The sequence below is a fragment of the Protomyctophum bolini genome (genome assembly GCF_963924005.1).
Source record: "Protomyctophum bolini genome assembly, chromosome: 2".
In the NCBI taxonomy this organism is placed as follows: Eukaryota; Metazoa; Chordata; class Actinopteri; order Myctophiformes; family Myctophidae; genus Protomyctophum; species Protomyctophum bolini.
In genome coordinates, this window is record NC_137863.1 from 11,353,950 (window position 1) to 11,376,260 (window position 22,311).

Sequence of the window (22,311 nt, forward strand, 5' to 3'; positions counted from 1 at the left end):
GCAATTGGATGATTTGAGGCATTTGGTTCCATAAATGTGAAGAATAGAGAATATATTCAGTATAAAAAAGAAGAAATACAGCATTGACTTAAAAATCACACCCGTGTGAACCGAGCGGTGCAGGCTGCTCAACAACACCGCAGGCTGGCTGCCACCGGTATTACAGCTGTTCGTACTCCAAACAGACATACATAGACATACACACGCGGCCAGTCATTGGAGCGGTTAGGTACTGCTCAAAAACAGAGTGCACAGACTGCCTTTTTAACCGCCTCCACAGAATAATATATATACACCGTAAATATTTTCTTTAAAACAAGCTGCATCACACCACATAAAACAGACAGCCAGCAACAGTTGCTCTGTCTGGCTGCAGACTACAGGAGCTTTTTTTCTTCGTTGTAAAAACATTCCTCAGAAGAAACCACAGAGTAGTAGGACCAAATCAATTATCACTCATTAGAACCAATCATGTTCCCAGAGTGATGGGAAACAAAGCCAAACACACTCAATGTGGGCTACCCCGTTTCACACTGACTGCAGCCCACAAAGGAGCCATTGACAGCAGACACTGGCAGGGGTCATTACCAGTCTGTAGGGTGGAAAAGGTCACAGGGTTATTGTGTGTAGTGTGTGCGTGGGGGGGAGACTCACCTGACTGCAGGATACAGGCTGTGTCTCGAACAGCAGCAGAGATCAGGTCAAAGTGTCTGTAGAGTGGGAAGGACAGGACCCTCCGTCCAAACGACACCAGGACCTCCTGCATGGAGCTGTATGTCTAGGGTTACACCAATGACATTCATTATACCAGCTTTATGTTTAGGGTTACACCAATGACGTTCATTATACCAGCTGTATGTCTATAGGGTTACACCAATGACATTCATTATACCAGACCAAAGACCAGGTTAGTTCAGACACAAATGGGCAACAATAGGTGACCAAACACGGACCAATCCCGGACAGACATTTTGGAGTTATGGCAAATCGCTTCCTCTAAACTAGGAGGGCCTGTTCCCCTGGTGTGAATTGCAGCGCCATTCACTACACTACAGTTCCCTACAGTGCCAGTATAGTTCTGGCAAAAAAGTAGCATAACTTGCTGGAATGGGAATGGCAGAGACCGTTTTCACATGCCCTCCTTGGGAGTAAAAGTGCTGGGAAATGCTTGATGTGTCACCGTTTTCATTTGACTGTAAGCTCACAAAACTTCCATAGCTTTAATCCATTGAAAAAATACATAAATAATCCATTCAAAGAACAGAGGAGACGTGAACCATTTTCTCGTAGTTTTCTCTCTCAATCATTTATTATCACACGCAGGGGTTAACTGGTGGAGTTGGCAGTTCTGCTTTTAGCCTAAAATCTCATGTCCAAGACGACATCGTGAAATAGATCGTTTTTTTTAACAGCCACTTATTAAATAATATTAAAAGTTAGCTTTGCACTGCTGCTTTTGTGTGCCTCTCTCTCTCTCGCCCACCCTCTCCCTATAAACGGAGCTCATCCAATATCCATTCCAAAGTGACGGTCTCGACGGACTGGTCGAGACTTACCTGTAAGAACTCTCACTCGACACGCTCTATTTCTCTTTGTCAACGTCATCATGTCATCCGGAAATGCGAGTAGTTAATTACTCCTAAGAACTGCTGCATTTATGAAAAAAAGAAAAAACTAGGACTTGTAATAATAACCCTTTAATTAAAACACATGTTTTACGCTTTAAAACATAACTTTTTAAATTGCTGTTGCTCTTTAATCACTGGGAAAAGGATAAAGGAGGATTCTCTTCTCAAGAAGCGAGGGGATGAGTGGGTGTCTGGTGGCTCAGCCAGTTAGTCTACAGTACAGACCATCATTAAGCTCCTAGAGGACCCAGTTTAAAATCACATCTCTGTCTTATCCCTTATGTCTCTCATCTCTCAGCTCTTGGTGTCCTGTCTCTGCCAACAATAACAATGCCAAAAATACATCTAAAATAATAATAATAAAAAGAATGTGCTAGTGAGCTCGCGTGCGAATGTCACTGGGGATCATGTGCTCCCTCAGGCTTATTTAACAGGAGCGTAAATAAGGTCTGCTTCGGCATTGCGCAGACAGAGACAGAGAGAGACAGAGAGAGACAGACAGAGACAGAGAGAGACAGACAGAGACAGAGAGAGACAGACAGAGACAGAGAGAGACAGACAGAGACAGAGAGAGACAGACAGAGACAGAGAAAGACAGAGGCAGCAACTGAGAGAGACAGACACAGAGAGAGAATAAGGGAGGACGGGAGCACAAAGGGAAGGTGGAATGAGGCACAGGAGCTGGTATCAGTTGTGACACACACAGGCAGGCAGGCAGACAGACAGGCGGACAAATTCGGAGAGCGATCTATTGTACAGCGGAAGACAATGGGGAAAGCGGGAGAACGGAGAGAGGATATGGGGTGGAGAGAGTGACAGAGTGCTGTGGGGGGGGGGGGGGGGGGGGGGGTTCTGTCAGCACGAGCCGACAGCTCTGTTGACTGACTGAGCATGAGAACCAGGCAGCTGCAGCCTGCCATTACCACCTCCTCCATTATCACTGTTGTAGGCAAACTGCTACCTCTTATGCCGGTGGTCAAGGTCTCACATACGCCCCGCCACCCCGCAACGCACCCCACTCCGCTCCCATTGTCAGGTTTAATGGTCCAAATGAGAGGATTAACAGCTGTCTCGTCTCGAGGTGTAAAATGAGCTGCACATATACGCCCCTGGGACACTCCTCTAGTATGATTTCAGCGCTGGCATGCATGCACACACACACACACACACACACACGCACACGCACACGCACACACACAGCAGTTTGGAGACAGACGGACATTGCACATCTCTTCATTCACTCTCAGCTGGGAACAGACTTGTTTTTGCCGTTTGGGTAGGCAATACTTCATGTCTACCAAATGTCAAGAACCTCCACCATGCGCTGTGGTAGACATGGATCAAGCTGTACTGCTCCAATCACGTTCAATGCAAATCTCTGTGATGCGAGTTGTCAGGCAAAGCAGCCAAGGCTTGAGCCGTGGTTAACTTCTTTTCTACATTCATGCATTCAGCCACTAACACGTACACTAGCCCTCACGCATGTCCCAATGCGTGCACACACACACACACACACACACACACACGCACGCACGCACGCACGCACGCACGCACACAGCAGTCGGCTCAGTTTACCAAGCCCTACTTCTTCATGGATGATTTGTGTCTTTGTCGTGCATAAATTGAAAGGTCACAGTTTCCTCTCCTGGCCCTGGTCTGTGTGTATGTGTACCTGAGCAAGACACTGAAGCCATAACTGCCCCTCCTGAGATCTTATCATAAACATCTGAGAAGCCATCAGCTGGGTGAAGCTGAAACAGAATTAGCCTTTGGGGGACTAACCAAGGGTTTCGCTTTCCCATGGGTAGCAGCTGAACACCAGTGCTCATTTTCAGCAACACCCTGCATATTTGTGTTGGGGGTTCGGTGTCTTGCTCAAGGGCATTTCAGCGGTGTTGGGGGGAGTGTGCCCATTCACATCCCCACCCAGATTTTCCTGCCGGTCCGGGGAATCGAACCAGCAACAAGGGCGCTCCTCTAACCTTTAGGACACCACTGCAACCACCACGCTTACACTAACACTCTAAACACTACCAATGCTTAACACTACCTACAATCTTAACACAAACAACTAATCTCCCCCTTCCTCTCACCTCTAGCCAGCATAGGGTTCCACTCAGCTTCCTGATAGTCCATGGTGACTCCACCTGCAAGGAAAAGAGAAATCACATCATCAATGTTAACGCCACCATTATGTGAACCGTGGCATGGAGCTACAGTTTGTACCACCCGGCTTATATTAAAGGACATGGGAATTACTCGACCTGGAAACTGGACCCATCTTATTAAAGTGGTCAAAACCAACCCGAGGAGAAATCCTGTGGAACATTGTTCTGGTTCTGGAACCGGTTTCGGGCCATTGCATCTAATGTGTTAAACGTTTGCATATGAAACGACATCAAGAATGTTTTCCAGCTGGGCTCTGTATTTTGGCATGCTGTTACGTCTACAACATCTCAGTTATCTTCACTCACACTGCCAGTGATCTGCGTGAAAGGCAGCTTGTTCACCGAGTGCCTCCTTACGCTTCCATACAGGAGTGACACGAAGGGAGGCCTGGGCTGAGCTCATGGATCTGACGGTAATCTCTTAAGGCTCTGAATGAAATGAAAGGGGTGGTCTAAAGGATTTGAGGATCGGGAGAGCTTTGTCAACTGCGGCCAAGTGGCTTTTGAAGAGGCGTTATCTCGTCATATACACCCACACTTACATTGTGCTCTCCTTCCGTCGAGCGCACTTCATAGGTGTAGGCCAGGAGGATGTCCACCAGGCTGAGCCAAGTGTGGTGTCGAGTCGCCTTGTCCAGCAGGTAGGAGCGGTTGGTGAACTTCCGTAGCTGGTCCTTCTCATCGTCAGTGAAGCACACCACTGCATGGGAACATATGATAAGATCAGAATTCTCTTTTTCCTCCTCCATCAGTGCCCATACCCGTCACATGGCGTGTAACGATTTGCGGGATTTTTGGACAGAATCTGGAGGAGTAATATCAAAAAATGTGTTTTTCAAAAGTCGGCCTCCTGGAAAACGTACTCTCTCCCCATGCCTTCGGCCTGGTGGAGACAAAAATCCCCAAAAACGTTACACAGTATCTCTATAGTCATGTGCTCAAGACGGATCTGTCCGATATCTCATATCCCATCCTAATTGGCTAACATTGGCTTTCAAAGTTTGTTGGATTGGCCCATTTTTAACAAAAAGCCTCAAATAATGAACGCAGCATGCAATTTATGTGACATTTTTCATGGACTGTCCTACTAGGCTGAGGAATATATCCCACCCTTTTCACCAACAGGCAAAACATTTTTGGAACAAAATGCCTCAAATCATCCAATTGCCATCAAAAGCGTAAGAAGAAATGGCACCATTTTCACATTGGCCTATTATAGCACCACCACGAGGCCACAATAACCTGACCTGGCCTGGTGGAGACCTGTACCCCGAGGAGTTTCTAGTTTTATGTATTTTAGGCAGTTTGCGTTTATTTAGACGGGACTGATTAAAGAGACAGGAAAATGACCAGGAAGGAAGCATCACCAATATGGTGACATCTGCTAAAGGCGGACCTATAGTCTAATGTTACCAAGAAAGCACAATCTCATTGAAGTTTGCTGCATCTGTGTTTAACAGCGCGTTGAACGTGTGCAGGAACAACTTTAACTCAGCAGTTTTGATCTTTCCTCTGCAGCTCACGGAACAGCTGAAAGCAATTGTCCTCTCTGCATGAGGAGCGGGTTGAGCGTTGGGGTGAGAGCGCTATACAATGATCCCCTGATGTGTGAGAACGAGCTGGTATATAAGGCACAAACTGAACACAATCATTCAAGCACTGTGACATATAATACACAGACACGCTACATATGCATGCACATTCCTCTCCCTGTTACACATGACATCTCTTCCCTGTGTTGCACAAAACCGCACACACTGGCACACTGTACACTGATGCACAATGTTCAAATGAAGCTTCTGGCTGCAGTGGGAGCTTGGCTCTGCTGGGAGGGAGATTCCTGCTGCATTACGTCAGGGCTTAGCTCCCTGCAGACAGACCAGACGCTACCTGAGTCCTTCGCCAGTGCAGCTGTATGCCTGTATCAGCGCAACACAGCCAAGCAGAGCACACAGACACAAACATCTTAGCATGCATGCATGCATTCACGCAGCTATTCTCTCTCCCTGTCCGTCTAAAAACGCACACGTCGGCTCTCTAAAACCCATGGATGTCCTGCACTCAGGCATATACATTTCTCGCAGTCAAACATAAGGCATAACAGACGAGCAGACTGCAAAAGCCCACATTCAGGTTGGTGCAAATATTAAAATGTTTAAATGTACGTATAAAATTCACACCCGTGTGAACTAGGCAACTGCAACTCCCCCCTCCTCCTCCTCTCTCTCTCATTAGCAGGCAACAGTGCAGCACTGTCTCTCTCTCTGTTTCTGGCACAACAGCGCCCCTACTGGTACTCATAGTCATACTGGTGCTCATGAACGTCACATAGGTGAACCAATACATAGGTGAACACGGACATTGCTGTTCCTTGGAGTGGTTGCACCACTCAAAAAGAGTTGTCTAAAGTGCCTCTCTCGAAGAGAGTCATATGGGTCCGAGACACTTGGTGGCGCTGGAGCACAGAACAAAACATAAACTCACGAGCTAATTTATTGGTTCGTGGAGCTGTCACTCAAGGCGGCGCCTCCGGTCCTGACCCGCAGGTATAAAACCGGTGGGCGTGAACGCCGAGTCATTCCTACATTTTTCTGCGCTTGGATGCACACAGCACAACGAGTACACCAAAGTTCACACCGGCTGTTGAAGTTGTATTTTCCCGAAAGACGGACGAGTCTAAAACCGACTTGTACCGCGGGGATTCGCAGCCACAAGAAGGTGTTTTCTCTCTACGAGCTACTAAGCAGATAAGTCAAATAAGACTCATAACACAAGTGAGCCTGCCCGGCGGCTTGTTGTTCTGTCTTCCCTCTCATTACCCTCTAGCTAGCGTTGTTAGCTGTTAGCTAGCTCCGTTAGCCTGTCTGTGGTTTAGCTTCAGAGTTGCTGCCGCTTCTTTTCTCCACGGCTAGCCTCTCGTTAGTCGCTGACTAATCTGAGTCCTAGCCGCAGCCCGCAGCCTCGCTTCTACACCTCTCGGTGACGGCGGGCATACCGGTACGTTACGGCCATACCACCCTGAACACGCCCGATCTCGGAAGCTAAGCAGGGTCCGGCCTGGTTAGTACTTGGATGGGAGACCGCCTGGGAATATCAGGCGCTGTAAGCGTCTACATCTACCGCAGGCTAGACGGGCCGCATTCTCAACCCTTCCCCACTCTCTCTCAACCCTTCCCCGCATTGGGGACAAGAAAAGGGTCTCCCTGGCTCCCTCCATTACACGGTGGGCCAGCAACAACACGTGGGGTAGCCTTCAGCCGTCGACTGAAGGCTAACCACTGTGTGTGTTCCGCTTCACGTTACCCTCTATAGTAGGGGAGTTAAGTGAGAAAAATATTTTTATTTAGTAGTGGTGCTAAATAAATAATAATAATTTACTTAAAATGAAATTAAAAAAAAGGGGTTTGAGAATAAGACAAGGAACAAGCCATCTCCACCATGGCTACAGATGGCCACGATGATGGACCCCTTCCAAGGCTCTGTTTCAACAGGGTTTGTAACAACCTCTTGACTAAAGAAGTTTCCACTTGGGCTACTGATTCTTCCTCAGACTACAACCAATACCCAAGATGGCCTGCGGGGGTGGCGACAGCCCTCCCCAATTCCCAGTGGTGCACCACGAGTCCTACTCTTCTACTCCACCACCACTTTTCTTTTTATCCTGTTTTGTGAGTTACAGACAGCTTTTCCTCACAACAATTTTGTTATAGTATATATTATTATTATATAATGATATTATATTATAACTTAAAAGTGAAGTGCTTCTACAATGTCTTGGACTGCTGGTTCCTTCTTCAAGCTACACCAACACCCAAGATGGCCTGCGGGGGTGATAAAGGCCGCCAACAACAAGCTCCACACGCTCTTCACCGCACTGGTAAACAGACCTGTGGAGCCAGACCCAAGACATCAGCCAGGCCTCGCCGGCTTGCTCTGGGTGCTGCTCTCCCTCCAGCGGGATCTAGTCAGCCCACCACCTCGTCCTCTCTCTTCAGACCCCTCAACCTCGACGCGTCTCAGAGACACCGTGACGAGTCCTTCCTGGGCTCCTCCCCTGCCGGGAAGGCGGCTCGGACCGCCAACAACAAGCTCCACATGCTCTTCACCTCACTGGTAAACAGGCCTTGGAGCCAGACCCAAGACATCAGCCAGGCCTCGCCGGCTTGCTCTGGGTGCTGCTCTCCCTCCAGCGGGAGGCCTCCACCGACACTGCTACTACTTCACGCAGCGGCCGAAGGCACGAGTCTCACTCGACGTGACGACCCTCGACAACCGACTGCTTCCCTCAACATTACAGGTATGTACATTGTGAAGCTAGGTTTGTTTAGCTGTTTAGCTAACCTTTTCGAGGTCGGGAGTAGCAACCTCATTGGATGGCCGACGCCGCCCTAGAATGTTTAGCATTCCAGTTAGGCTGTTTTCAAGGTGCCACACCAACTCGTCTATGACATAGCCATAGCATCGGAGCTACTTCGGCTATTGTCTCACGCTGCTCTCATACGGTCACTGAATACCTCACGTTGCTGTCCAACAGCCAACGTGACGGCTGCCAGGATTACGACCGGCACAGCGTCTTTGGAGGGGCCGATCGGACCCTGCAACTCCGTCTCCAGGAGGAGCGTGCTCAGACGCTTTCCCATGCCTTGGGCCCCGTCCAGGGTGTAGCAGCCCCAGACTGCACACCGGGACCGCTCCCCAAAGAAAGGCAAAAGCTCTTGACACAGATCCCCACCATGGGTGGGTCTGTGGCCAAGCTGCACAGTATGTACACGACAAAAATCACTGTCGGGGGACCACCGCTTCCCCTGTCCCAGGTTTTTCAGAGCACATTACACGGCTAGCTGGAAGGAGCCCATGACTCTCCCGGCTACCCCGCGACGCTCTCAATGCTTCAGAGCTCCCTTCTTCAGAAGAGGGGCCACGGCCCTACTCCTGAACAGTTGGCTAGAGTTCGTCTCCTACATGAGAAAATTGTGACCTTCACGTACTGACTCACAGACCTGACCGGCCTTATGGCCACCGCTTCCATCACCTCAGAGCATGCTAGGTGGCTGGAAGCCTCACCTGGTCTGGATCCCGTTGCCCAGAGAGAGTTTTCCGAGGGTGCTATCATCCCCGGAGGCCTCTTCAGAGGCGCACTCGAGAGGATCACCCTCAACGTGGAGGTGCAGCGTCCAGGCTGCGAGGCCCTGACCAGCAGCCGAAGTAACACACTCCCTACCCTCCCCCCATGCGCCGGGCCCAGCACCGGACGTAGCAGTCTCGGACTGCACGTCCAGTCCGCCCGCAATGCGCTTCTGGACCATGGCACAGGTGGGCGTCCTGGGCGTCCCTGTAGCCAGGTCCCTCGATATTGTTTGCACAAGTACAGCATTTTTTGTCTGTAGTACAGGCTATGCCACAATACAAAAAGACAACAAAATAATATCCACGGAGGGGGGGACATGAACCCACTGCCACGGGGGCCCCATGGGCCCCCCCCGACGCAGTGGGGCAGGGCATAAGGTCAGTGGCGTACCAAAACGCCACTGGGGAGACGGGTCATGCCCAATTTTCTCCGACATGCTAGGGAACACTACCCCCAGGCGGGGCGTGCCTCCCATAGCCGGAGAGAACCCACTAGCCAAGCACCTGGCACAGTGGGAGTGGTGCGGAGCATCCCCGTGGATCCTCAACACCATAGCGAAGGGCTACAGACTCCAGTTCGCCAGAACACCCCCAGCGTTTTCAGAGGTCATCTTCACCAACGCCGGGGGTCCGGAGGGTCTGATTCTCCAACAGGAGATAGCTTCCTTGCTGGAGGAGGATGCCGTCAGAGAGGTACCCTTGGCCCAGCGTCGCAGCGGGCTCTACTCCCGCTACTTTCTGGTCAAGAAAAAGGGGGGGGGGGTTCTACGTCCCATCCTGGACCTGCGGATACTCAACAGGCACCTCAAGTCTTTTCAGTTCAAGATGCTGACGGCCGAGTCTCTGGTGCGCTCCATACGCCCAGGCGACTGGCTCACATCCATAGATCTAAAAGACGCCTATTTCCACATCCCCATTTACCCACCTCACAGGAAGTTCCTGCGGTTTGGGTTCCAAGAAAAGGCTTATGAGTACACGGTCCTTCCATTCGGGATGTCCCTCAGTCCCAGAGTGTTCCGTCCGCTGTACGGAGGCCGCTCTGGCACCCCTGAGACTTCTGGGTCTATGGGTGTCCAGTTACATAGACGGCTGTCTCCTATGTTCGGATTCAGCAGAGGAGGCCGCGAGGAACACGACTCGGGTCGTGTCCCATGCGACCTCACTGGGTTTCAGGATAAACCTAGCCAAGAGCATGCCTACCCAATCCACGGATTTCATGGGCATCACTCTGGACTCTGTCTCCTACAGGGCTCCGCTGAGTCGGGACAGGGTCAACGACCTCCTGAAGTGCGTGACCATGTGCAAGACAGGCCGCACACTTCCACTGGGTACGTGTCTACGGATGGCCGGACTCATGGCCTCGGCCATCTCTCTGGTAGGTCTGGACAGACTCCATATGAGGCCTTTTCAGCGTTGGCTGAAATCCCTCTTCCACCCTTGCCCCAAGGACCTAGACCTATGGGTCTGGCCCGTGAGAGGCTAATGCTGACTGAGGCCGGTTTCCCTCCGAATGTTGTCGCAACGATTCAGAAGGCCAGAGCCCAGTCGACAATGACCCGCTACGAAACAGCCTGGGGTGTGTTCGAGCAGTGGTGCTCAGAACGACCTAACCAGGTTATCCCATTCCAAGCTTCAGTAGTTTACGCCCTGACATTCCTGCAGGAGTTCCTAGACAGAGGTCTAGGCCTCTCCTCAGTGAGAACCCACTTAGCAGCCATCTCGGCCTGCCAAATGGGCGTTAACGACCAGACAGTATGGAGACATCCGCTGGCAAAACGGTTTGTGAAGGGCGTACGCAGGGTACACAGGGTCGACAGACCCCTGGTCCCCTCTTGGGATCTGTCTCTAGTCCTCAGGGCTCTAAACAATGAGCCCTTCGAGCCACTGCAGACGGCTGACCTGAAATGTCTTACACTAAAGCCAGCCCTCCTGGTCGCCCTGACGTCCGCTAAGAGGGTCAGCGATCTACACGCACTTTCGACCAGAGTGACAGTGTCCTCGAACTGCACTCTGGCTCTGTAATGGTGGTCGAACAGAGGTGTTCTGACGGAGGGGGTCCCGAGGGGTCTCCCCACAGTCAGGAGGTTGGTCACCGCCGACGCCAGCCTCTCCGGTTGGGGCGCCACCCACGACGGGAGGATGGCCAGGGCCGTGTGGGATGCCGCATTACGCTCCTCCCACATCGACTACTTGGAACTACTGGCAGTGTTCCTGGCACTCCGAGAATTCGAACAATTCCTCAGAGGTCACCACGTCCTGGTTCGTTTCCGAAAACACCACGACGGTTTGTTACATCAACAGGCAGGGGGGACTTCGGTCCTCTCGCCTGTGTTCTCTGTTTTATGCGTTCCCCCGTTGGAACTGATTCCGCATGTCCTAGCCAGGGTGCGGGATCAGGGATCAGAGCTGCTACTAGTAGCTCCAGCCTGGGGATCTTGGAGACAGGACATAGTCCCTCTCCTGTTCAAAGAACCATGGCAGCTTCCTCTGTGGAGGGACCTGCTGACCCAGGCCGGAGGAGAGATCTTTCACCCACGTCCTCAGGACCTAGATCTCTGGGTTTGGCCCGTGAAGGGGCGTCGCTAGAAGCGATTGGCCTGCCTCCGAATGTCGTAGAGACGATCCTTGGTGCCAGGGCTGCCTCCACCAGACGACGTTATAACACTGCCTGGCTTGTGTTTGAGCGTTGGTGCTCGGACAGACAGGAAGAGGTCTTCCCTTTTCAGGCGTCTGTGAGACACATTCTGATTTTCCTACAGGAGTTCTTGGACAGGGGTCTTGGTCTCTCCTCAGTCAAGATCAACCTGGCGGCCGTAGCGGCCTATCAGGTTGGTATGAACAACAGACCATTCAGTGAACACCTGCTGATCCGTCAGTTCATGGAAGGAGTTGCGCGCCTCAGAGCGGTCGCCAGATCTCTGGTCCCCTCGTGGGACCTGACGATAGTCTTGGACTCCTTGATGAGAGACTCCTTCGAGCCACTGGAAACGGTGGACCTGAAGTTCCTCTCTCTGAAAACCGTTTTGCTTGTCGCCCTGACGACAGCAAAGCGGGCTGGTGACATGCACGTGCTCTCAATGAGCAGCGGCTGCTTGAGATTCAGTGGTAATGACACCAGGGTCACGCTCAGGCCGAACCTTTCATTTCTACCTAAGACCTTTCCCTCGGGCTGCTCGCCTGTGGATCTCACGGCCTTCCATCCTCCTCCCTTCTCTTCGGTGGAGGATAGGAGACTACATTGTCTCTGTCTTATGAGGGCCCTGAAAGTCTACAGGTCAAGGACTGCCCCCTTCAGGCTGGGTGAGCAGCTCTTTGTAGCCTGGGATTCCCAGTGGAAGGGTAAACCCATTTCGAAAGTAAGACTCTCGCAGTGGATTATGGAGGCTATAAGGTTAGCCTATACCTCGTGTGGTTCTGAACCCCCAGAGGGTCTACGTGCACACTCTACAAGAGGTTTGTCTGCATCCTGGGCCTTGGCCAGGGGAGTCCCGATTCAGGATGTCTGCGCTGCGGCGAGTTGGTCGTCTTCGTCGACCTTCGCCACGTTTATAACCTGGATGTGGCCCCTGCAACCCTGGGACATGCAGTCCTGGGGGTTGCCGCCCATTTGAGTCAGGAAGTCTGACTGTTTTTTGTTTTGGTCAAGAGGTCCCTTCTGGCCCCTGGCCTTTAAAAACCTTCTCAGTCTCCCTTGCGGGAGGGACGCACATTCACGTGACGTCTCTCTGGAAAAAGGGGGACCGTGGAGCGGTCCTGTCAGCCGGGGTGATCATACGGGAGTTTTATGATGACCCATATGACTCTCTTCGAGAGAGGCACTTTAGACAACTTCGGGTTACTTCAGTAACCTCAGTTGTATAAGTGACTCGAAGAAGAGAGTCATTGAACTGCCCGTCTGCTTTGGCAGGCGGCAGAAAAATGGTTGATAGGAATGACTCGGCGTTCACGCCCACCGGTTTTATACCTGCGGGTCAGGACCGGAGGCGCCGCCTTGAGTGACAGCTCCACGAACCAATAAATTAGCTCGTGAGTTTATGTTTTGTTCTGTGCTCCAGCGCCACCAAGTGTCTCGGACCCATATGACTCTCTTCTTCGAGTCACTTATACAACTGAGGTTACTGAAGTAACCCGAAGTTACTCAAATGTAACACACACACACACACACACACACACACACACACACACACACACACACACAGTATTTTAAAAGTGTCAGCTCTCTGAACCCTATTCAACCAACAACAGGGTAAGTGGTCAAGTAAATTAAGTAATGTACTACGAAAACAACACACCCAGCATCATCTACATTAGCAGCATTGCTAATCAGCATTAGTATCTGTGAACAAGTAAACAATATCTATCTACATCTGAAGAGGTGAGGTCTTAGCTAGAAGTAGATTAAATCTGCAGTCAATCCACAGCTTGGAATCCAAGATGGAGAAGAGGAGGACTCACTGAATCAAGGAGGGGTGTGCCATGCGTGTATATTCTTTCTACGTCCGAGCATAGACATGGTAATGCCCCGCCTGCCTCTGATTGGCCTATCGACACAGCCGGTGTCTCCGAGGTGGAAGATACATGCTGGATAGTCTGCTGCGCGAGGTTACTCCATGGTGGGAAATAAATAAATAATACAAGTCAAGTAGGATATATAATAGCTACAAGAGAATGACAGCTTGGCACGCGCAACAGCAACTTTTATTATTGTAGAAGAGGTAAACTAATATTGTTTATGCCGTTGGCCTGTTTATTTGTATACATGTGTAAACTTTAAACATTATTGTACTGTAAAAAAAGTCTCTTTTCAATTGATCTTTATTAGTATAATAGTATTAGTTTAGTGTTAGTTTAGATTAATACACGATAATCAACACTAACACTTTCATTTAGAACACAGCCAAATCAAATCATAGTTCATAGGCCTACGTGTTCAATCAATTATTCAAACAAAGCAAACGGCAAACAATATTAGTTTGCCTCTTCTGCAATTGCCATTCTCTTGTACTTGTATTATTTCCCACCACGGAGTAGCCTTGCATCTCGGAGGACAGGCAAGACGGGCAGTGTCGGTAGGCCAATCAGAGGCAGGCGGGGCGTTACCATGTCTATGCTCGGACGTAGAAAGAATATACGCGTGCCATGCCCATGGTTGCCTTGCAGGTCAGGTGTTTTGAATTGGATTTCAAGCAGCCACCGGGAGTCAGTCAACAGAGTGCAGAAGTTAAGAGACATGGATAATTCGGAAGGTTGAAGAAGAGGCATTCTGCAATATTCTGGATCAGTTTTAGACAGCGTGCATTAAGTTGATTCGTGCATAAGGCCACAGGCACACACACACACACACACACAACATGAAAACCGCGCGTGTGTGTGTGTGTGTGTGTGTGCAGAAGCACCAGGGAGAAAGTGAGTGGCCTACTGGCCCACATCCAGACTGTCCTGGAGCATTCATGCTGAAGGGGGAGGGCTGATATGGGCAGAGTGGCTCTTTTGTTTCTCCATTATAAAAGATATTGATCTTATCTAGAGTTGATAATAACAATGCTTTATGAAAGAAAAAAGAAAAAAACACTTTGTCATTCATAATGCCTAATTTATACAATGTCTTACGATGGTGTCCTGTGCCGGAAATAGCAGATCTACTAGATCACTACGCATCATGTGACATGTTAGCTTGTAGATCAGCTATTTCTAGTGTGGAACACCGTCGTACGGCAAAGTAAAATCAAGAGAACTTAAGAGACAAAATTGGGAACATCTTTTTTCACATTTTTGAGTGGTGCAGAGGAAATTATACACTAATGAAAATCTTTAGGGTATTTTGGATCAGTCCTGAGTATCTATTAAACACACCTGTAATGAATTACACTGAAATGATCTCCATTTCTTTTTAGTCAGTTTATCTCTGCTCTTCTTTCTAAATCACAGGCGATTGTAGGCGGGAATAGATTATTAGTCATTAATATTCATTAGCCGACTGCTGTGGTTGGTGAAGTGTGAGACAACCTGGGAATTAGGTTAATCCACAAGCCACATTAAGCCTTGAAATGAACAGTGAACCCTGCAAGATTAAGCTTCAAATAAATTGTTTAGTTAGATAGCCGATAGTATGTCACTTATAAACATGTCTTGGCACCAAAAGCACTGCTTACTCACTCTGAATATTCTTTCAATCAAATAATGAATGAATCAATCAATCAATCAATCAATTAATGCAGCCCGATAGGTGAGCAGAACAATATTAGACCCCATGCCTCATTTTGCACATGTCTCTGTCATCTTTACTCTGAAGTTAGGGAGAGCATGAGGGGTCCTCAGATTGTGACCTACTTAATCCAGTTGGAAAGGCAACCTGGCCACATCATTGCTCTCTACGGGTCCAGATGGCCCTGTTGACATGCAGTAAATATGCTCCTGCAAAGCCAATGCATGCTCCCATAACTTCACATCACCAAGCAGTCAAACCATGACCTTGGATAGGATAGATACCCAAACTGTGCTCATTTATCAAACACTGAAGTTAAAACTGCAGATTTGGTTAGTGCAGTAGCACTCTCACAAACAATGAGGCCATCTAAATTGGTCAAAGGTTAGCAAGTGCCTTTGACGCCTACACACAGCCATAACAAAGTGCTGCAGGTAAAGACAGACAGAGCTGTCAGCTTCATTTAGCTCAGGCCAGTGGGTGAATGCAGGCATCCAGAGGACAGCTGTGGCCTGTCAGAGCGCTGGCCCTCACTAGAGGAGACCACAAAGGGGCCAGTTTCTACTTCATTAGCACTTGTGTCCACATCCATCTGTCAGTTGACATAAGCATCAGCCCTTGCGCAGGTGGACAGAAAAATACGTTTAAAAAGATGGATAAGCTGAAAAACAAAGTGGAATAAATTCAGCGTCTGCGTGATATACATATGACAAACGGTAAAAGAAATAAAAATATACGAGTGTGCCATCAAGGTTTGGCGGCAGCCGACTTAAATCTCCTGACCGACACAGCTCTCTGCGCCCTGCGAAGGCAAACGCTATTTGACCTGTCAGTCAAACCATTAAGTTTAATTTGGCCCATTTATCCGCGCCTGGGCTCCCGTCTGGGGCACTCCGTCTTAGCATGCGGAATGAGGGGAGGGAGGTGGCGGGGAAAAGACTTAAATGTTCTTCAGAGGCTAGAGTCGGTTTGCTGCTAATGGCCTGTATATGGCTGAGTGATGGCTGCCCGTCACCGACTGGGGCCCTCGAACTGGCATAATCACGCCTCCTCCTGCCACGTCTCCAGCAGCGCCACGTCCTCCTGTGATAATGCTATGGCTTTAATCTAAATCCTCCCCGAGTGTACGACATCCTGGACTAACATAACATAACGTGGGCTGTGAGCCATGTGCGCTCGCTGAAGCGATGGAAGTGCCTGGAGTTAGTGGGCTGTTAGGCAGAGGCGGGTGGGAACAATTGAATTGTCTCCTGCAGCGCCAGGACTCCGGGGAGCAGCTATCATTCTTTTATGAGGGACGGCGGAAAGCGGGAAATGAGACTGGGAGTCTCCATCCGACAAGCCACACGTCACACCTAAGTAAATGAGCCATTGATTTCAGATGTCATCCATTGATTGAGAGGAAGGGAACTTGTTGCCAGAGTCAGACACTGGCTGGGGACAGATTATACACGAGGATCTTGTCGCTATAAAATTAAACAAGGAGATGAGCAATATATCGCAACAAAGACAATTACAGTACTTAATTATTCAGTACTTAAGTAGCTTTACAGGTACATATCCTAATTTGGCAATACTCAGGTCTATTTTATAAAGTGTACAATTGTCAAAATCAACTATCATGATAAGAAATACATATAGTCTAAATACAGTAGCATCAGCAATGTCTGATTTCTATTTTTGCAACTCCATGCCACCTTCTGGTGAATATCAGGTACTACTTTACTAGAGACTTAACATTGTACACAACTGATTTAAAGTTCATATTATTAGAAGATGTGGTGTGAAACAGATAGATATACTGTATTTTCTCCCAGGTGATGCAGAGGTAAAATGAAGGTCTCACAATCAAACTCTATTCAGTAATACAGATAATACATTTTGAATACGGTAAGTATTAAATATATCCTTTAAAAACACCCACACATGTATTTCACCAATTATAAGTTGCGTATCTTGTAGTACTGTTTACACTCAACTCATTTCCATAAATGCAAATACTAGGATTTCATTTAATTCGAATACAATGTACCCTCAGTTACTTTGAGGACTGCGAAGGCATGAATTACAACTCACCTGCTTCTTCTCCTTCCTGGTCTAAGGAGCGGCTCAACTCTGCCCACCAGGGACAGAACCTCAGCAACCTCTGAATCTCGTCATCTTCAAACAAATCAGCGCTGAAACAATACATCACCATAAGAAAAGGGACAGCACAGCAATGATGCCATGTATGCATCCCAGGTGGGGTGTTGTTTTGTTGTTGGTCTTTTATTGATATCTGTACACTGTAATGTATGTAAAAGTGTAATTGAGAAGAAATAAAATGTATACATTTTAACCCATTTTGACCTGAGATCAGATTCTAAAAATGTCCGTTTGAAAACGACAGTTTTCTGAAAAAGCTATGTTTCTATGTCAGTCGTTCTTCGATTTTTCAAAAATAGCAGACCTAGATCTGCTATTTCTCAATAGCTAAAGCATAACATAATGCTAACACCAGAAGGGGTTCCCGCCCAAAATGGGTCAATAATGAGCCAAACCCCAGAAACCCCACCCCATAGATATGGCACAAAATAGTCTGTAATAAACGTACAGGTAATGGTCGGAACAGAACGCAGCACTCTCTGCATATTGCCGAGCCTGTCTCCTCTCTCCGGCCGTGGTTTCTTCGGGGTTCGTGACGTCAATGACATCATTCAGTTCTTCCTGTTAGGACGCAAATCCAGCATGTTATAGACTTTTGTTTCTTCTTAGGAACAACAATTCAATTAGACTTCATGTCGGGTCAAATGTTACAATACTCAAGATAATAGAAAGGTGCAAAAGATACTAAATGATTAAGATCTCCGTCTGTCAAAAGAATACTTTAATAATGTGTTGCATTACATTATGTTTGGTTTACCTTTACAATAGATTTCAAAGACAATAGAAGGGTTTTATCCGTGATTTTAACATTACCTGCAGTCTGGCGAAGACTCCGGACCTCTGATTACCAAAGCCGTATTTCTGAAGGAACCCCAGCTCTGCCTCAGAGCTCTCCATGTACACCTCCTGCTCCACCTGCCAGTCAAACTCTTCTTCGTCCTCCTCCTCTTCCTCCTCACCGCAGGCGCCTACACTTCCGCCGCACGCCTCTGAATTGCAAAGGGGTTGTGGTTGGTAATATAATATGTAGTAGTAGTAAAGTTTCCCATAATATTGTCTGATAAACAACAAGAAAGATGACACTCAGTTAAGTGCATACTGTCCCCAATTCTATGCAATTGCAACAACAAAATAAAATACTTTCCAGAACATGTGCTGTGGCACACGTTTGTTTCATGGTGTTAGATAAGAGTACATGAATCCATTCAGAAATGATATTAACTTTTGTGTGAAGCCACACAGCCCTTTAATAATATGTTTATGGCTCATCATGACATGAACGTGATGTCAGAGGTCCACCGTCCCATTCCTCCCTCCCAATTTAAATTTAAATTTAAGAAAACTTGAATTAATTCGTCAATGATTCTACCTTATAATCTATCTTCAGAAGGGACACAGACCTAACAAGGTACTACCTGCTATGAATATTACAATATTATTTGATTGATTAATCAGTTATTCCTTGAAAATAAACTGCTGAGCTTACCCATGCTGATGTCTTCTACCAATGGCTGAGCTGACCGGGAACCTTTTGGAGCAAGGAGACTGGTCAGCATTTGGAGGCCTTCAAACTGTTCTCCAGTGGTCTCCTTAGGGACCTGAAGAGTGAAAAGACCTAAACAAAGACACGACAGCACTATAAGGGAAGAAGACTACTGGTGGTCAAATATTACATATATGGCAAGTTGGCAACACACCGATTGGCGGGGAAGTCTGACAACTCTGTGAATGGCACTGTAATTTAGTTGCTTTCAAGGTATTAAAACCGATGTGGTCGAATAATATTGAGTCCATGTGATAAATTCACACCAAGGACAATTTCATAGTCTAAATTAAAAGACCTGATAAAACTTTCAAACCTGAGCGTTTAAACTTTAAAATGCTTTACGATGCAAACAGGCTAATTGCCTTGGCTTGTGGGCCCTAATGAGGCTGGAGAGCTCAAAAGACACATCATAATGATGGCTAATTATACGTCTAAACAAGGACACCCATTGGTAGAGTTTTATTAGCAGATGTTAGAGGCACATTTAGACACAGCGTGTTAAGCAGGGCCGAACTGGCAGAGGGGCAACGAGGTGTCAGAGTCCATAAGGCTGATGTCTCCATAAAGCCCATTTCATTAGGACAGATCATTTCAAATGGAAACTTAGAGACAGATCAGGGCCGATAGCCAGAAGCTCACAGAGCCTTTGGAACATCAAGCTGATGGCCATCATCACAACTCATGTGCCGTGACATATTTAAGAGAGAATGCTACACAGGCTATATTAAAAACCTTACAGCCATTTAGCTTTATGGGAATCTTGGAATGCATGCAAGGTGTGAGGGAAGTGCGTTGGTGGCTGGTGGGCATTAGTGCTGAACGTACCATATACGATATATCTCTTGTTGATGTCAAATTGAGACGACAACGACGACTTCACACTATTTATACGTACACACAACAAGTCTGGAGGTTAACAAACATTAACAAAAGGTCATATGTCACTTAGAATGAGCCAGCAGGGCTGCAGTCGGTAATCATAATGACAAGTAGACATGACTCCAGTCACCCTTTAAATGGAATGAAATGGCATAACATAAGCAGGCTCATTTATCCATTCTGTTTGTTTGATTGACTTGAGAGTACAAAGAAAAAATGGATCAATGAGATAACTGTGCTACTTAACCCATGCTATAGGATCTATAGGAACACATTGCTGACCAGCAGAACCATGCAAAAATAAAATGGTAAATGGTGCATTTATATACTAGTGCCTTGCCCTTTATCCAAGGCGCTTTACATAGATTGTGTAATGTGTATTACATTCATTCGTTCATTCATACACGGATGGCAGAGGAAACCATATAAGGCACCAACCTGCTCATCAGGAGAAATTAGGGATTCAGCGTCTTACTCAAGGGCACTTCAAGTTCTTCAACACTAATTCTGGTGGAGCCCGGGATCGCACTGGAAACCTTCCGATTGCAATGCGGCCACTCTACCCCTGAGCCACTGCCGGCCCATGCAATGAGAGTACAGTGGCTTATGGCCAGACAGTGCTTTAGACTCATTTCAGGACCACATTGGAAATAAGTGTTTTATTACACTTTATGTGTACATCCTGGGTTGAAGTTATTGTGTAACTTGTATTTCTTTTACCAAAATTAAATAAAAATCTAATCAAAAATAAATAACAGTTCATTACTGTAAGGAAGGACACTATCTTGATGGTTACAGTGTGTATTCTTATTATTTATTTTGTCCTGCATAATGCAAACTTTGTTGAGGGTATTATTCATTGATGGTGTTTCCTTTGTGTGATATGTTTTTACCCTGCTGTATTTACAGAACTGTATCTTGCCCTGTAAATGGAAATGAACTGCTGTTCTGCCTGAGCCTCTGACAACTGGATTTCCCCAGCGGGATCTATAAAGGGGTTACACACACCGGCATTCCGAAGCCTGCCTTTCCGACGTGCTCAATACTAACCCTGTCCCTAACAACTCGCCCCTTTACCAACTCGCCCCGGACGTACAGCCGGCGCAACAGAGCGGCCTGGTATTCCTAAAGTAATCTAAGTAAATTATGCTTCAACGGTTAAACCTAACCTTATTCCTAACCTTAACCAGCTCAGTGGCTCAGTGGCCTTGTGGTTAGAGTGTCCGCCCTGAAACTGGGAGGTCGGGGGTTCGATCCCCGGCTGGGTCATACCAAAGACTGTAAGAAATGGGACCCAGTGCCTCCCTGCTTGACACTCAGCATCAAAGGGTTGGATTAGGGGGTCAGATCTACTAATCAAATGATTCCCGAGCGCGGCGCACGCTGCAGCTCACCGTTCCTTGGCTGCGGCTCACCGCTCTAAGAGATGGGTCAAATGCGGAGAACAAATTTCACTGCGGTAACGTGTGTGACAAATCATATGACTTTTTAACTTTAAAAAAAAAGCTGGGGCGAGATGGAATTGGGGCGACCGTACCCGTTACCCCCTACCCTACATGGAAGCCACGGTGGTGCGTCGGAATGCCACTCTGTTCCCCTATTAAAGGTCTTATATCCTATTGCTAGTTTGACCAGCTACATTTTAGTACACACTCAAAAGTGTGTCGTCATAAAATCAATATAGAAATTAATATTTACAATTTAGGCATTTAGCAGGCACTCTTATCCAAAGTGACTTACAGTACACAGTACTGTACAAGGACGGAGGTGGAGCTGTAAATCCTGGTCAACCAACAAGATAATTGGTCAAGTAATTAATAGCACTAAGAAGACAATAACAATGTAACTGTAGTATCAAACGCAACATCTATCTAAAGAATACACATACAACCTACCTTTATCAATGTCAAATGTGGCCTTTTCCCTTCCATCCTCCACTATCCGTCCTGGAAGGCATAATCTGCAGTAGTAAACAAGTAACAATAATTATTATTTTAACATATTTATAAAATACAAAAATGCACAACTGTTTCCAACCAAAATACTTACTGTATTCTTAATATCAGTTAGTATAACTCACCGCAGGAAGTAAGGCTTGGCATAGAACTTGAAATCAGTCCCGTCAATGTAGAGGTCAAAATCTGATGTTCTAGTATAGGGCACACGGATGCTGAGAATCAGGTACTGGGAATCCTGACTCAGCTCAAAGGCAGGCGTAATCATGATGACCACCAGCTTAGCAATGACCTACAACAGCAATGATGATGAGAAGAAGTGTTAAACCTACTGTTAAGTAATGCTGTCTGTCGTACTGCTACTCTATCAAAAAACAATCAGCTATGCAGGACCAGAGCCATAGAGTAGGACATGCCTCAAAGCAGTGGTTCCCGAAGTGGGGTCCGGGGACCCCCCCAGGGGTCCTTGAGGGAGTTCCAGGGGGTCCCCACCCCAGTTTGGAACAAAATGGACCCTTATGGGTCTGTAACTCTTACGTTAAATTAACGTTAAATTATCATTTTACAATATAAATTGGGGTCCCGACTCCCAGAGATAGAAATGCCATTAAATGGGGGGTCCATAGACTAATGCATGTCAAACTGGGGTCCTTGAAAT

General features: G+C 47.5%; 1 protein-coding gene across 1 annotated transcript in view; it reads right to left on the bottom strand.

Annotated features, from left to right (window-relative positions):
- The window catches only part of shq1 (SHQ1, H/ACA ribonucleoprotein assembly factor), a 37,952-nt gene that overhangs the window by 14,570 nt on the left and 1,071 nt on the right, over positions 1-22,311 (bottom strand). The window contains exons 2-10 of the mRNA XM_080774945.1: positions 21,779-21,945; positions 21,594-21,658; positions 18,760-18,888; positions 18,087-18,262; positions 17,722-17,834; positions 17,205-17,305; positions 4,339-4,496; positions 3,722-3,775; positions 655-778 (exon numbers count right to left, since the gene is read on the bottom strand). Coding sequence (XP_080631071.1) covers positions 655-778; positions 3,722-3,775; positions 4,339-4,496; positions 17,205-17,305; positions 17,722-17,834; positions 18,087-18,262; positions 18,760-18,888; positions 21,594-21,658; positions 21,779-21,921 — 1,063 coding nt within the window. The 5' untranslated portion in view covers positions 21,922-21,945. The remainder of the gene's footprint in view (positions 1-654; positions 779-3,721; positions 3,776-4,338; positions 4,497-17,204; positions 17,306-17,721; positions 17,835-18,086; positions 18,263-18,759; positions 18,889-21,593; positions 21,659-21,778; positions 21,946-22,311) is intronic.